Source organism: Budorcas taxicolor, chromosome X, assembly GCF_023091745.1.
Source record: "Budorcas taxicolor isolate Tak-1 chromosome X, Takin1.1, whole genome shotgun sequence".
In the NCBI taxonomy this organism is placed as follows: Eukaryota; Metazoa; Chordata; class Mammalia; order Artiodactyla; family Bovidae; genus Budorcas; species Budorcas taxicolor.
In genome coordinates this window covers 16,864,863-16,879,072 of record NC_068935.1, presented here as the reverse complement: position 1 = coordinate 16,879,072, position 14,210 = coordinate 16,864,863, and the positions used below count along the sequence as shown (strand labels likewise).

The following is a 14,210-nucleotide window of genomic DNA, read 5'->3' as shown; positions in this document are numbered from 1 at the left end:
CCCAAATATTCAACATTCAGTTTAATGTTTTTCAGTACATTTTAAAATGTCAAATTTTTTTTACTCAAAGCACTTTCAAATGTACTGCTTTGTTTTCAAAATACGTCTATCTAAAGCAAAACCCGGTGCTTGTAAAGGCTTGTGAAATATTATAACACCTATCATAAAAATCTCAAATGATTCTATTAATTATCATTTTGGTTATAAGAGTAGGGAATCTTCTACATAATGTGACCAAGCAGCCGAAACGTGGGTAGCAGCTCCAGTCAGAGTTCTGTCAGCATCCACTCTCCTCCTACCTCAGCCCCTGTCAGAAATCACGGCTGCTTCTAGCACCTGTGAATATACTGTGTTTATAAACTGGTGGCAGCGGAGGGAATGATAATGGTTGTTTTGTTTTTGGTTTTGTTTTGGTTTTTTTTTTTGAGATAGCCGAAACCAAATCTTTTTTTCTCAAAATGGGAGCACCAAAAAGGAGCTATTCATCCAAATGTGTTTACTCTGTTTCTAACAGAGAACAAATTCTTAAGAGGGCAGGGTTGGGGGTTATTTTTTATGATGCATATACCTTGCCTGGTTTACTGTTAGATTTTATAAATGATACGCTTTGCAGCATCTACCGAAGGACAAAGGTGAACTGACATTCCATTCTTTTAGAAATACCACATCCCACCCTCCCTCTCCAAAATCCCTCTTTGCAACTGTGGTCACTCCTTTGACATTTTAATGTAACATCAACCCACTGCCACCCTTAGGAAGCTGAAATCCTAGTAAGAGAGAGCGGGATAGAGAGAAACTGAGAAACATTTCAGGAGGTTGCACTTACACTCCACATTCAGCAGTTTGTCCAGAAAAAGAGGAGGCAATAGTTCTTATTTTTGTGGTGTCAAGCTGTACACTGAGATTCAGCAAAAAGCTTCCTTTCTTGATGCGAGGAATGTGAAATATATTCTAGGATATGTGTTAAGTATGATCCTTTGTTCTAGGTATGAGCTTTTCTTTTTCTAAAGTTTTTCGGTCTCGATCAAGCAAAGGGAAACAAAATTATTTTGAAATTCTCTTAAAGGCGCCTTTCAAAGTCTCTCCCACGGGAAAAGATCACCACAGCTCAACACTGCTGTATTTGAGTAAGAATCGAGTCTGATTTTTTTTTTCAACATGGCTGTATACTTTGCAGGCCCCCAAATTTGTGCTTTCATAGTCAGCATTAATCAAACAGCCGGAACCACCCTCTTTAGCCAACCTACGTTTCGTGGACTAAAAACGCACGCTGATGAAAGAGCAGGCTCATTTTGAAACCCTCGCTGTTATTTCTGTGCCCCACACTCGCGGGCTTTTATCAGGACTGGAGCAGGCTCGCGAGTGCCTGCAGCGCGGCGGGCGGCAGGTCTGAGGGCCCCGGTCGTTAACACGTTTCCAGGGGTTGCCCACACTTTCTCCCGAGAGTCTCGGCTCGCCGGGCGCGGTGGGAACTAGTGGACCAGACTGTGACAGAAAGAGAGAATTTATGTGAGGGACGGGAAGAAGAGAGGGCGCCCGACAGGGTCCCCGGGTCAGCGTGGCTCGGGGATTTGCACGAATTTATCAGTACTATTAACAGCTATTTGCAGAGGGTTGTTTACCGCCGAACGCGCGACAACCGTACAGCGGAGCCCACTCCGCACCCCAAGCCACGCCCCCTTGCCCCTTAGCACCCCTCCTGTCCCCCAAACTAATTAATTCGAGGCGGTCTGCCTGCTAGGCCCTCCCATTGGCTCCCACCCCATCCAATAAGAATCTTGCAACAGTTTCACCTGGCTTCTACTTCCCAAATAAACAAACAAGCCATCCCAGGACCCTGCCAGCTCTCCTCCCGGGCGCCGCCCGAGACCGTTGTGCTCCGCCCCCTCCCACCACCTCTCGCCCCCTCCAGCCAATCGAGCCCGGCCGTGGTGCCCCGGCCCCGCCGCCGTCTCCGGCTGCTCTCTCCTCCGCCCCTCTCGAACTTCTCCCGATACTCCCCCAACCCCCAGTCCGTGCCTCCTTGGAGTCCCCGTTAGGACCAGCGTGGCCAGGGGCCCCGCCTCCTCCCGTGGGTCCTCCCGAGGCCCACAGGCCGGGAGATTCTCCCAGAGGGTCTAGGAGGGGTTGGAGGCCGCCCCACCTCTCGGGCCGGCCACCCCCTCCCTCGCACACCTCTGCTGGCGGCGGCTCGCGCCCCTCTGCTGAGCTTGTAGCAGGAGCCGCAGCGGCCGCCGCGTGAGGCAGCGGTCACGTGTTGTTTTGCCCGCCGCCGCGCGCTTGGAGTGGAGTGGGCGGGGGCGCGGGCCTAGGCGGAGGGGGGGCGGGGCGGGCGGAGGGGGTAGACGGCCTCTTCCCCCAACTCTCCCGTCCCCGAGCCCCCCCTCCCTTTCGCTCACCTTAAAACCCTCGTGCATCACCATGGCTAGCTGCTCCTTCGCTCGCTACCAAGCGACAAGGAGACTGCGAGCTGCAGCAGCGGCAACAGCAGCGGCTCTAGCTGCGGCGGCGACCACCCCATTTCTTTCCTCGGGAACCCCCACCGCACCCATTGGGACCGGGTCGTCTTGTCCGGGAGCCATGTGGCTCTCCACGGCCACTGGCTCCCGGTCAGACTCGGAGTCCGACGAGGAGGACCTTCCCGTCGGGGACGAAGTCTGCAAACGCGGCTACCTGCGGAAGCAGAAGCATGGGCGCTGGCGCTACTTCGTGCTCAAACTCGAGACCGCCGACGCCCCAGCTCGGCTGGAATACTACGAAAATGCCAGGAAGTTCCGGCACAGTGTCCGCACCGCGGCGGCTGCAGCGGCGGCGGCCGCCTCCGGCGCCACGGTCCCCGCGCTCATTGCACCGCGGCGCGTGATCACCCTGTACCAGTGCTTCTCGGTGAGCCAGCGGGCCGACGCAAGGTACCCACACCTCATCGCTCTTTTCACCCAAAACGAGTATTTCGCGATGGTGGCCGAGAATGAGTCGGAGCAAGAGAGCTGGTACTTGCTGCTCAGCCGCCTCATCCTCGAGAGCAAGCGCCGCCGCTGCGGCACGCTCGGCGCGCAGCCGGAGGGAGAGCCGGCCGCGCTAGCGGCTGCAGCGGCGGTGGAGCCACCCTTCTACAAAGATGTGTGGCAAGTAATAGTCAAACCCAGGGGGCTGGGGCACCGAAAAGAGCTGAGCGGCGTGTTCCGGCTCTGTCTTACCGACGAGGAGGTTCTGTTCGTGAGGTTAAATACAGAAGTGGCCAGCGTGGTCGTCCAGCTCCTGAGCATCCGTCGCTGTGGGCACTCGGAGCAGTATTTCTTCTTGGAAGTCGGTAGGTCCACTGTCATCGGTCCGGGGGAGCTCTGGATGCAAGTGGATGACTGTGTGGTGGCCCAAAACATGCACGAGCTGTTTTTGGAGAAGATGAGAGCCTTGTGTGCAGACGAATACAGAGCCCGCTGCCGCAGCTACAGCATCAGCATCGGCGGCCACCTGTTAACCCTGCTGTCCACTAGGAGGCACCTGGACATGCTGCCGCTCGAGCCCGGCGGCTGGCTCCGAAGGTCCCGCTTTGAGCAGTTTTGCCACCTTTGGGCCATCGGTGATGGGGAAGACGAGATGCTCCTCGCCAGGCGCTACATAACACCCAGTGAGCCTGTGCCCCGCTCCAGACGAGGAAGACTACACCTGCCCAGAGGGCGCAGATCCAGGAGAGCGACTTCAGTGCCAGCCAGCTTTTTCCGCCGCACCGCACCCAGCCCTGTGCGCATCCTGTACCCTGCAGAAGCCCTCCACGACCGAGATCCCGTGTCTTCTGAAGCCTCTGGCTCTGGCTCTGGCAACTCAGGGGAAGAAGGCGGTCCTCAGGGCAAAGAGGGTCAGGAAGAAAACGAAGGTGACTATATGCCCATGAACAACTGGGGCTCGGGAAATGGCCGGGGCTCAGGAAGTGGACAGGGTTCAAGTGGGCAAGGCTCCAGTAGCCAAAGCTCCGGGGGAAGTCAGTGCTCAGGCAGGGGGCATGGCTCCGGAGGTGGTCAGGGCTCAAGTAGCAGCCATGGCTCAAGTGGCAGCAGCTCCGGGGACCAGAGTGCAGGAGGAAACCAGTGCTCCGGGGACGGCCAGGGCACCGCTGGGCATGGCTCAAGCAGTGGCCAGGGAGCTGGAGGTGGGCATGGCTCAGGCCGTGGCCAGGGACCCGGAGATGGCCATGGCTCAGGCGGTGGCAAGAACTCCGGAGGGGGCAAAGGCTCAGGGAGTGGGAAGGGGCCCGAAGGCAATGGTGATCGTGGGAAATCTCTGAAGAAAAGATCCTACTTTGGCAAATTAACTCAAAGCAAGCAACAGCAAATGCCACCACCTCCGCCCCCACCACCCCCACCAGGTGCAGCAACTGGTGGGAAAGGGAAGTCTGGGGGAAGGTTCCGACTTTATTTTTGTGCAGACAGAGGGGCCACAAAAGAACGCAAAGAAGCCAAAGAAGTGAAAGACATGGAGCCCCCAGAAGGTGCAGCTCGGGGTCCCCACAGAGCCAGAGCTTTTGATGAAGACGAGGATGATCCGTATGTGCCAATGAGGCCAGGCGTGGCTGCTCCTCTCACAAGCTCCAGCGACTACATGCCCATGGCTCCTCAAAATGTCTCTGTGTCCAAAAAGCGCCACTCTCGGTCACCTTTCGAAGATTCTAGAGGGTACATGATGATGTTTCCCAGAGTGAGCCCACCACCTGTGCCAAGTCCTCCAAAAGCACCTGATCCTGCTAAAGAGGATGACTCAAAGGACAATGACAGTGACAGTGACTATATGTTCATGGCCCCTGGAGCTGGTGCCATTCCTAAAAACCCCAGAAATCCTCAGGGAGGCTCTTCCTCTAAAAGTTGGAGCTCCTACTTCTCTCTGCCAAATCCTTTTCGGAGCTCCCCATTGGGACAGAGTGACCATAATGAGTATGTACCAATGTTACCTGGAAAATTCCTAGGAAAGGGCCTAGAGAAGGAAGTCTCATCTAACAGAGGCCCCAAAGATACAGCTTCAAAGCCTTCAGTTGAAGGGTCTTTCTCAAAGCCTAGAGATGGGGGATCACCTTCCAAGCGTTCAGGTGATGGGCCCCCCAAGCACAAGGCTAAGAGACCTAATCGACTTCCTTTTATGACAAAAGGAAACAAAGTCAAGCCAAAACCACAAAAGCCCACACAGGAGCAGAGAGAAGCCGACAGCCCTAGGGGCTACGTCAACATTGACTTCCCTAAGAGAGGTTATAATATGCCAGATCCATGTCTTCAAAGACTTCCAGGTGTGTGGGGCATAATTGCCGACCCCAGACAGTTTGCCTTTTCCAATTATGTGAATATTGAGTTCGGAGTGCCATTTCCAAATCCAGCAGGCAACCTCTCAGATCTCTTCAGAGCTATCCCAGGTGCCAATGCCTTCTTTCTGGACGGTGCTACAGGGAGCAGTGCTAATAGGGAAGAAGGTGACTACATCGAAGTGATTTTCAACCCAGCGATGACACCAGCCGTGCCTTTTGCTGACAGTGCCATTCGCTACGATGCCGAAACTGGTCGCATCTATGTGGTCGATCCATTTTCTGAGTGCTGTATGAACATTTCTCTCTCCCCCAGCCGCTGCTCCGAACGACCACCTGTAGCGAGGCTGCTACTGCGAGAAGAGCTCGAGCGAAGGCGCCCACAAAGCCGTTCGCAAAGTTTCTTTGCAGCCGCCAGAGCCGCCATCTCTGCTTTTCCGACCGACAGCCTCGAGAGAGACCTATCCGCCTCCTTCGCCGCAGCCGCGGCCGCCGTGCCAGCCTTAGCTCTCGGCCGGGCTTTAGCTGCCGCCTCCGCTTTGGTCGCGGCTCCCGGCATCGGCGCAGCAGCCGCCGGCCTTGAGGCCGCCGCTGGATTTGACTCCGCCTCCGTCCGCTGGTTCCTACCTGTTGCAGATGCTGCTGGTGCCGCGGTCAGGGGGGCCCAAGACGTTGCGGGTGGCTCGAACCCCAGAGCCCCAAACCCATCAGCAGACCTGGCCGGAGGTGAGAACCGAGCCGGTGGGGCTGCCGCTGCAGTCGCCGCTCCGCCTCGATCACCTGGCCGCGGCCGGGTGCCCAGACCCCCAGGAAGAGAAGATTCTGACGAAGACGACACGTACGTGAGAATGGACTTTGCAAGACGTGACAACAGGAAGTTCGACTCTCCCCAAAGAGGTTGGTGATTTTTTAATTCATTTCCCTGAAGTTAGTGGTGATTCCTTAATAAATCGATGCACTCCCCCTGTTACAGTGTTAGGAGTATGTTTCATTCACTGGTGCTTATTTAGAATGGAAAGTAGAATTCTGTTTTAATCACTCATTCATGTGAATCATTATTAAAGTTTCTTTACCTGGAAAGCTCTGATTATCGATTAAACATTGGTTCTACATTTTAGAAGTAGTTTAAACGTAAGGATGTGTAACATGTTTTCAGATAGCCTTTGATTTATGCAAACAGGACCTCGTCCTCCGTTGAATCCCATCAACTCATTTTCAAATCAACATGTCAAAGCTGCTTTTCTACAAATGACCACATTTAATTGCAGGACATTTAATAAGAGCACTGGATATTAAGCAGTAATAATCAACCGTTAACCTTTGCGGGTTGATGACCTTCTCCTCAGAAAATTACTTTTTAAAAAAGCAGTCATGGTTATGTTGGTTTGCTGAGATTTACCAAGAAGGTTGAATCTCAATTGTTAGTGTGAATGTCTGGCGGGAACCAAAGGTAAATAATCCAGAACAGGTAATTGAAAGAAGACTGTGTTTAACTCTGGAATGTGTTTTGGTGTTGTTTTGTTTTGTTTTTACACAGGATACATTGCCGGAAACCTTGAGAGTTCCTTTTCTATGTCACTAATAGTGACAGGCAAGTCATCTGCTGTGCCACATTTTCTTCATGTAATTCCCCCCCACCCCGCCCCCGCCGAAAAGGGTATGGTGATAACACAATAATGGGTATGACTATTTGTTTGAAAGGTTTAAAAACCATTTAAAACATCTAATTGGTGCATCTTCTGGGCAATTCAGTAAAGCAGGATAGTAAGGCTGGGGGCAGACCTGACCCCAGGGGCAGCTTACCCTGGAAGAGTGAAAGTTTTTTTTAAAGGGTTACTTTTTCAAAGGAAGAAACAAGAAAGAATAGGATCTGTCAGACTTGGAAATAAGACTTCAAGTAAATCTGTTGTATACATCGTGCAGTGTTGTTATTAGTGTCCCTGGAGACATTCTTGAGAAACGGTTTTGGGAGATGATGTCTCCACAGTCTCCACTGCCTCCCCTCTTTACTGATATGTGCTTCTTTTCCAGGGAAGAGAAGGGATGGACCCCAGCAGTTTTCATTCCAGTAGTCAGTTTAGTGAAGATTCTTGCTTTGCTTGCTTTGTGGAATGCTTTTGTGATTGGATCTGTGCCCACTGTGCTTGATCAGGCAGAACAAGTCGGGGACTGATCACAACAGTCACCTAACAAGCTCCCTATTTAGTGCAGGTGTAGCCCTCCTCCCCTCTTTCCCCCTGCTTTAGAAAACTTGCCTTACAAAAACTCATGTCTGTAGCATGGACACATTAAGGAGTGATCATTAAAACGACAAAAGGATGCTTTGGCATGCCAAAGGATTCAATTCAGGTCTCCTTTAAATTGTGAGGGCCCCCACCCCACATACACACGCGTGGGCACTCACATGCAATCATCAGCACTAACAGAACCATGCATTTAAAATATACAATTCTGTTGCCAAGCATTTAATTCATACCAAGCTTTTCAAGAACAGATCTATTTTATTCTGTGAAGTACACCTGGAAATTGGTCTTAAGCCATTGTTTGAGCCTAACTGATATTGATGTGAGTGTTCCATAGCAATCTATGTCCCTGTGGTGCTTTGGAAAGAACAAGTTTTCATAGAGGTTTGTCTATATTTTCCACTACTCTTTGTTTCAGCAAAAATGAAAATTAGTGAAAATTTCTTGTTCCTTAAATAAATCCTGTCTTCCCAAATATTATCTAGATCATGAAATAATTAACATTTATTTTAGCATAGGTTACTGATTTATGAATAACTTCAAATAACTTTGTAGCTATTCTGGAGGCTAATGTTCTGTAAATGTGTTGTTCCTTGAGGAAATTCCTAACTTTCTCCAGCAAGGAGGCTGTATCTCACAGGGACATAAGTGCTTAGGTTAAAACAAGACAGCAAATGTGAAAGGACTTTGGGCCTTTAAAGTACTTTGCAAATGTAAGATATTTTAATTTTGTCATTGGATTAACAAACATTGATGTTTCAATAATTTCAACAAGTGATTTAGTTTCTTGCAAAAATGATTGGTCCTGAGACTGATTAAGGCACATTATTTGCTGAGATATATAAAAGGAAAGATATATAGAAAGAAACTGAAGGAAATTACTTTTCCTACCAGCTTAATGCAAATTGATATGGTGGAATGTTGTCTGTGAAGGGTTAAGAACAAGCTGGCTGATTATGATCATTTTGTGACTATAAAGCTGTAGAATAGTTTTCACCCATTTCTCATCTTGCTTCACCTTCCTAACAAAATAGGAAAAAATTCACTTTAGAAAATAACAAATATGCTTTTACAAAGGAACAGAGGCACAGTCTTCATTAGGAGTTAAGTATCTCTCAGGGTAATTTTAATTTTTGCAAATGTTTAAAACAGTGTCTGACACATAGTAAGTGTTACACATGAATTATTATGCAACTAATGCAACTACTGTCATTATTGTTAGTTATTATTATTACATTTAGAAAAAACACAAAGCTAAAGTCCTGTGTCCCCAAATCCCACTTTTAAGTTTTCTTAAAATGGTTTACATGCTTGTTCAGAATTGGCATTTTTATAGTTGTGATCTGTTTGTAACTTAAGAGAAATGAAGGGAGCCCATAAGGCAGTGAGACAGCTTTGTTCATATAACACAAAATTAATATGTAATCTCATTTACCCACAAGTCATATTGCATATAAGTAAGTACTTCAGAGCCATTTGTTTAAGACAATTGGAGCCACCCACAAATATAAACTGGACTTGACTTTTTAATAAATGAAATAATTTAAGAAGTGTGAAGTACTCAGATTTTAAACACATGGGTTATAAGTATTAGCATTTATAAGGAGAATGCAGTTTTTTTATATGGTTATTCTGGCTCTTGTTTATGAATGCATTTTTACTTTTTTTATTGTTGTATCTGATGTAGAATTCATAGTTTGAAGTTAGTTAAGGTTAAAAAAATTCACTGATCTTCCATTCCAAAGATGAGTAGGTAAGAGCAGCTCTCAGAGGGGTGAGAGAATTGGCCAAATTAGTAATGTTATAATAGTACTTGGTATTAAAAAGCAAAAAAAAAAAAAAAAAAGCTGTATTAATTGCCTTTTGAAATTTTAGTCCTTGTTGTTAACACGAAGGAGGCATAAGCTTCTTTTCAGTGTACTACTGCCAAATCCTCTTGATATAAATTATAGATGCTGAGAGCAAATTTTTTGTTTATTGGACTTATTTATTATACATTACTAGAGTTAAATCTCCACATAGCAGAGATTTCTCAGTCACCATTGTTGGGTCACTTATTTTAGACAACATTCATCCCCACCACAAAAAAAAAAAGGACAGTTATTTGGAGTAGAGGTATTTGATCTGTAACAATTAAAGAGGATTTCATTCTATTAAAGTTAACTAAAGCTATTGGCAATCATTATTTATGTGGATTCATTCTGTTTTTGAGTAATGCATCCCAGGTGATTTTGGAATTTTGGCTACTCACTAGCAAAGTATCTCTTTAAACAAGGACTAGGACTTGAATATCACACATGCATCAATACTCAAACAAGATCTCTTGCTTTCTTTTCCTCCCCCTAATTACCAAACATGAACTAAGAGGCTTCAGAGTCATTGACAGGAAACTATTTGGGAAATAAACTCTTTGAGTGACCCCCAAGTTTTCATGTTGAAATAGGTGAGGATAACCAGTGTGGAGAGAAATCAGGCATCTTGTGTGTGATTTAAAAGGGATCATTGTTAACTTGTTGATGGAGGAAATGCTTTACAATTGCCTACTGCCTTATAATTTGCAAAGCATATTTACATTCATTATTTTACTGGGGGATAGTAGGTACTGGAACTGAAGCCGGTGTTAAGAACTTTCCCATTGTCAAAGAGGTAAGTGGCAGAGCAGAAAATCAAATCTATACATATGATTTCAAGTCCAGTGCTCCACCCAGCATACCACACTGCCCTTTCATCAGATGTTCAATCTGCTATTTTCCTATTGATGAAGATTATGATATAAGCAAGGTTGGGGAAATTTCCAAGTCTTCTTGAATTTGATAGTATCCAATTTGCTTGTAAGTAATTCATTCAGAGTGTTATAATTGTGAGCCATCCCCCAGAGATTGGATCATTTTCGTTACATTGAACTGTTTATAGCTTTGTTATAAAAGAATATAACTTGTATTGGAATTGAAGGTTTTAAATCTGATTGCAGGAGGCGTTTGCTCATCTTTACCTCCCAAACACAAATACTCTGTGTATCTATTTGGATTTCACAGAAACACTGAAAGGAATGAAAGGGGTGCATTCAATAAACTTCTGTTAATGGTCCTTTCCTTAAGTAAAGTCACCTGTGTGTGGTTTTTCCAAATAATCTGTTGACATTTACCAGTTATTGCCAAAAGTCTTTCAATTCCTTTTTGTCCATATGTATAAAATCTGATATTCTAGTCGGCAGCATTATGGTGCAAACAAAAAACAGAGTAAGATGAGACAGGTGGGAAAAAAAGCATTGTATTAAGAGATGCTCTTCATTTGTTTAAAATGCAAAATTCGCCCTTGGCAGTCAGGGAAGAAGATTTTAGAAGCCTTGAAAATCAAATCCTTTCCTAGGGCCATAAAAATCTTTGTTTAAAAATAAATTCATTTTGCTTAGCACCGTTTTTAAAAATGCTTTACGACTATGTAAAAATAGTTCAGACATTTTATAGGCATTATTGGAAAATAACTTTGTGAAATGCTTAATTAAAGCCTGCAGTATGTTTTGTCTAAGAGGTCCTGCCAGGCTCGAAGATGGTGAAGATCATTTACTGGAAAACACTGCGTTGTCCTGAGTGAGAAATGAGAGATGAAAAAGGCTACATTTTATAGTAATGAAATGAATACAGCACACTCAATTTTTACCACAACTATCAGATTGCTAATTTTAAGGCTACTGATAAAAATTGCCAAGACAGCAGGTCCACCATATGACATTAAATGCATTCTCTAGCAATTCTGCATTGGTTATTGGTTGTTCAGCAAGAGGTCTTAGATTTTCATCTTCTTTTTCAGCTGTTAGGCTGCACACTTGAGAAATAGGAATTTTAAAAGATTTTTTTTTAATGTAGACCTATATCCTAGTTCAAATTTGCATTCTTTTAGAGGGTACCTTACTATTTCTGACTAATTCCTTTTAGAATTAATGAGAATATGTACTGAAATATTCAGTGAAATGAGAAAGTTATTGCACTTTTCCTCTAGCTTCCTGACACCCCCTTTCTCATGGGTTGTTTTCTGTGAGTCTTACTCTCAATAATTTCAGGAAAAGTTGCCTTTCCTGGCCTCTCTCTGGCAGTAAAGGTGAGGCCACTCTGGGAGTTCCACGAGGGAAGGGAGGCCCTCAGAGGGGAAGACTTCTTTCCTGAGAAGTTGCTGCCCCTAGTTCACAGCCTGTCTGTGCTCAGCTCACAGGAACAGCATCGCTTGCCTGCCCTGGTCTCACTTGTTGGCACAGATGCAGCTGGGTTGGTGTTCAAAGCAGTTTTCATGGTTGGATTGACCACACTATGTTTGATGCTAGCCAGATCATCTGGATTTACTGAATATCCAGTTCCCCATAAATTGTAGTCACTTTAGCTAGTTTTCACAATTTATATCATTTGCCTCTCTATGATTACTAATTTGTTACTTGTAGACTTGAAACTTAGAGAATATCAATCAAGACTGTCTCTAAATTCACCTTGAAAATGATTCACACCTGCACCCACGGTGCCTTTGAAAGTCTGACCAATAAATATGGTTTTAAACTCCTGCTGCTGCTTTTTCCTTTTTTTTGGCCACACCATGTGGCTTGTGGGATCTTAATTCCCTGACCAGCGATCGAACCCATGCCCACGGCAATGAAAGCATGAAATGTTAACTACTGAACTACCAGGGAATTCCCACTCCTGCTTTTTCATAAGTTATGCCTCTGTCTTCACCCTCAGACCTCCCCAACCGTACCCACTACTGCCACCCATGAAGGACTTAATTGTGGCTGCGACTCTGACCATAGTTTCTACTGCCACCCTGGCCCTGTTATTACAGCTGCTTGAATTTAGGAGACTCTATTCTTACTGCTATGGCTTGAAGAGATCTTTTCCTGGAGTCTCATATTGAAACTTCAAACATGTCTCCCCACAGTAATAATGTTATACATGACTGTCGGGTGCAGTCAAAATCGTTCCCCTCTCAGTTTGGGATCTGCTTGTGTGGACGAACCTACGAACCTGTCCACTATTTATTTATAACATTGTTTTCACAGGATAATTTATTTTGAGTCTCAAGTAAACAGTGAGCCCTGGAATATGTCTTTTGTAAATCAGAGACTGCCTATATTAGAATTCTAGTAACTTGCATTCCTTAAGTCTTCAGTAACTAGGCAGCAGCATGAAGTGGCCAGAGTGTGTGTTGGGAGGTAGTGGAGAAGCTGACCTGTGATAAAAATCCTGTAGCTGATCCCCAAATAGTTTGTATCCAGATAATCAAGACCTGAATGAGCATGCATAAGTGGTCCAGGGCCTGCCTTCAAATGGCAGATGTGAAGCAATTGAACTGACCTTTGAGGAGATGGAGGTTTACAAGCATCATTCATTTTCCTTAACAGATTCTTTTGAGTATTCCATCACAAAACCATTGCCAGTTTAGGGAGAAGCATATTTGAGCTTCTAATCTATGAAGGAGACAATAGTCTGTTATGATTGGTGGTGTAAAGACTGCTAAGTTGCTTCAGTCATGTCTGACTCTGTGCGAACCCATAGACGGCAGCCCACCAGGCTCTGCTGTCCCTGGGATTCTCCAGGCAAGAACACTGGAGTGGATTGCCATTTCCTTCTCCAATGCAGGAAAGTGAAAAGTGAAAGTGAAGTTGCTCAGTCATGTCCGACTCTTAGCAACCCCGTGGACCGTAGCCCACCAGGCTCCTCCGTCCATGGATTTTCCAGGCAAGAGTGCTGGAGTGGGGTGCCATTGCCTTCTCCATTGTAAAGACTAGCGGCAGTTATTGCTAGTTTTCACCGTTGAGGGACAGCACTTCAATTAAACTCTAGAGTGATCTTCCTATGTATTTACAGGGCATAGAAGATGTGATGATCTGTTTCTTATTGGTGGAAAAAATCTACATATAAGCCAGAGGCAATAATGTAACTGTATTATTATATACTCATCTTTGGGTTAAATGCTTCCATTTTCTCCTCATTTACTTTGTTCGTCTTCAGTGCTTTGCTTATCGTTGCCTCTGCTTGTTCGAGATCACCAGTTGACCATGGGGATGGATAGCATGATGTCTAATAAAATTTTCAAAAGAACTTGAATTGTTTCTTTGGTTCTAGGAAGATTGGAGGTAAGACAACTGAGGCCATGGGATTGGGAGAGTGGAAAAAGAATGAGAGACTAACTGGATATATTGTTATTTGGGCTTCTCTGGGCAGGGGAACCACTGCTCTGTTGGACTTTAGGCAGTAATAGAAACATGTTTGAGATTCATATGAAGCGACCTGGAATGCCCTGGAGGAACTGCCTACGTTGCTCACCCTACACATTTGCGGGAGTATTGATGTCATGTGTGTTTTATCAGTATATTAAAGATTAATGGTCAGATTTATATAATTATAAAAACTGAGATAGAAACATTTGCTGCATTTGTTTTTTAGAAGAAAATTATATCTGTCAGATTTGGGGGGCCACGAGTAGGAAAATGTTTTGACCCATCAGAGTCCATTGAGGTTTTCTCCCTTCTGGAGAAGGGGTGAAATCAACTTGCCACTAAAAAGACCTTTGCTTAATCAGAAAGTTAGAATACCTGATACAGTAATTATTTATAACCCATCAGTCTCAAGTGGAAGTAATACATCAAAATCAGATCATGTTATTAAAAGCATTGCCATTTACCTTCCTGGTGGTGAAAT

General features: G+C 45.7%; 1 protein-coding gene across 1 annotated transcript; it reads left to right on the top strand.

The window, feature by feature from the left end:
* Positions 1–2,421: 2,421 nt before the first annotated feature.
* On the top strand, positions 2,422–6,189 carry IRS4 (insulin receptor substrate 4). Its single transcript, XM_052663867.1, has one exon. It carries the CDS (start codon positions 2,422–2,424, stop codon positions 6,187–6,189), a length of 3,768 nt encoding a protein of 1,255 aa, XP_052519827.1.
* Positions 6,190–14,210: the final 8,021 nt, after the last annotated feature.

Bases quoted from the DNA above. Each gene is read 5' to 3' on its own strand.
- IRS4 (XM_052663867.1), top strand. From the start codon at position 2,422: ATGGCTAGCTGCTCCTTCGCTCGCTACCAAGCGACAAGGAGACTGCGA.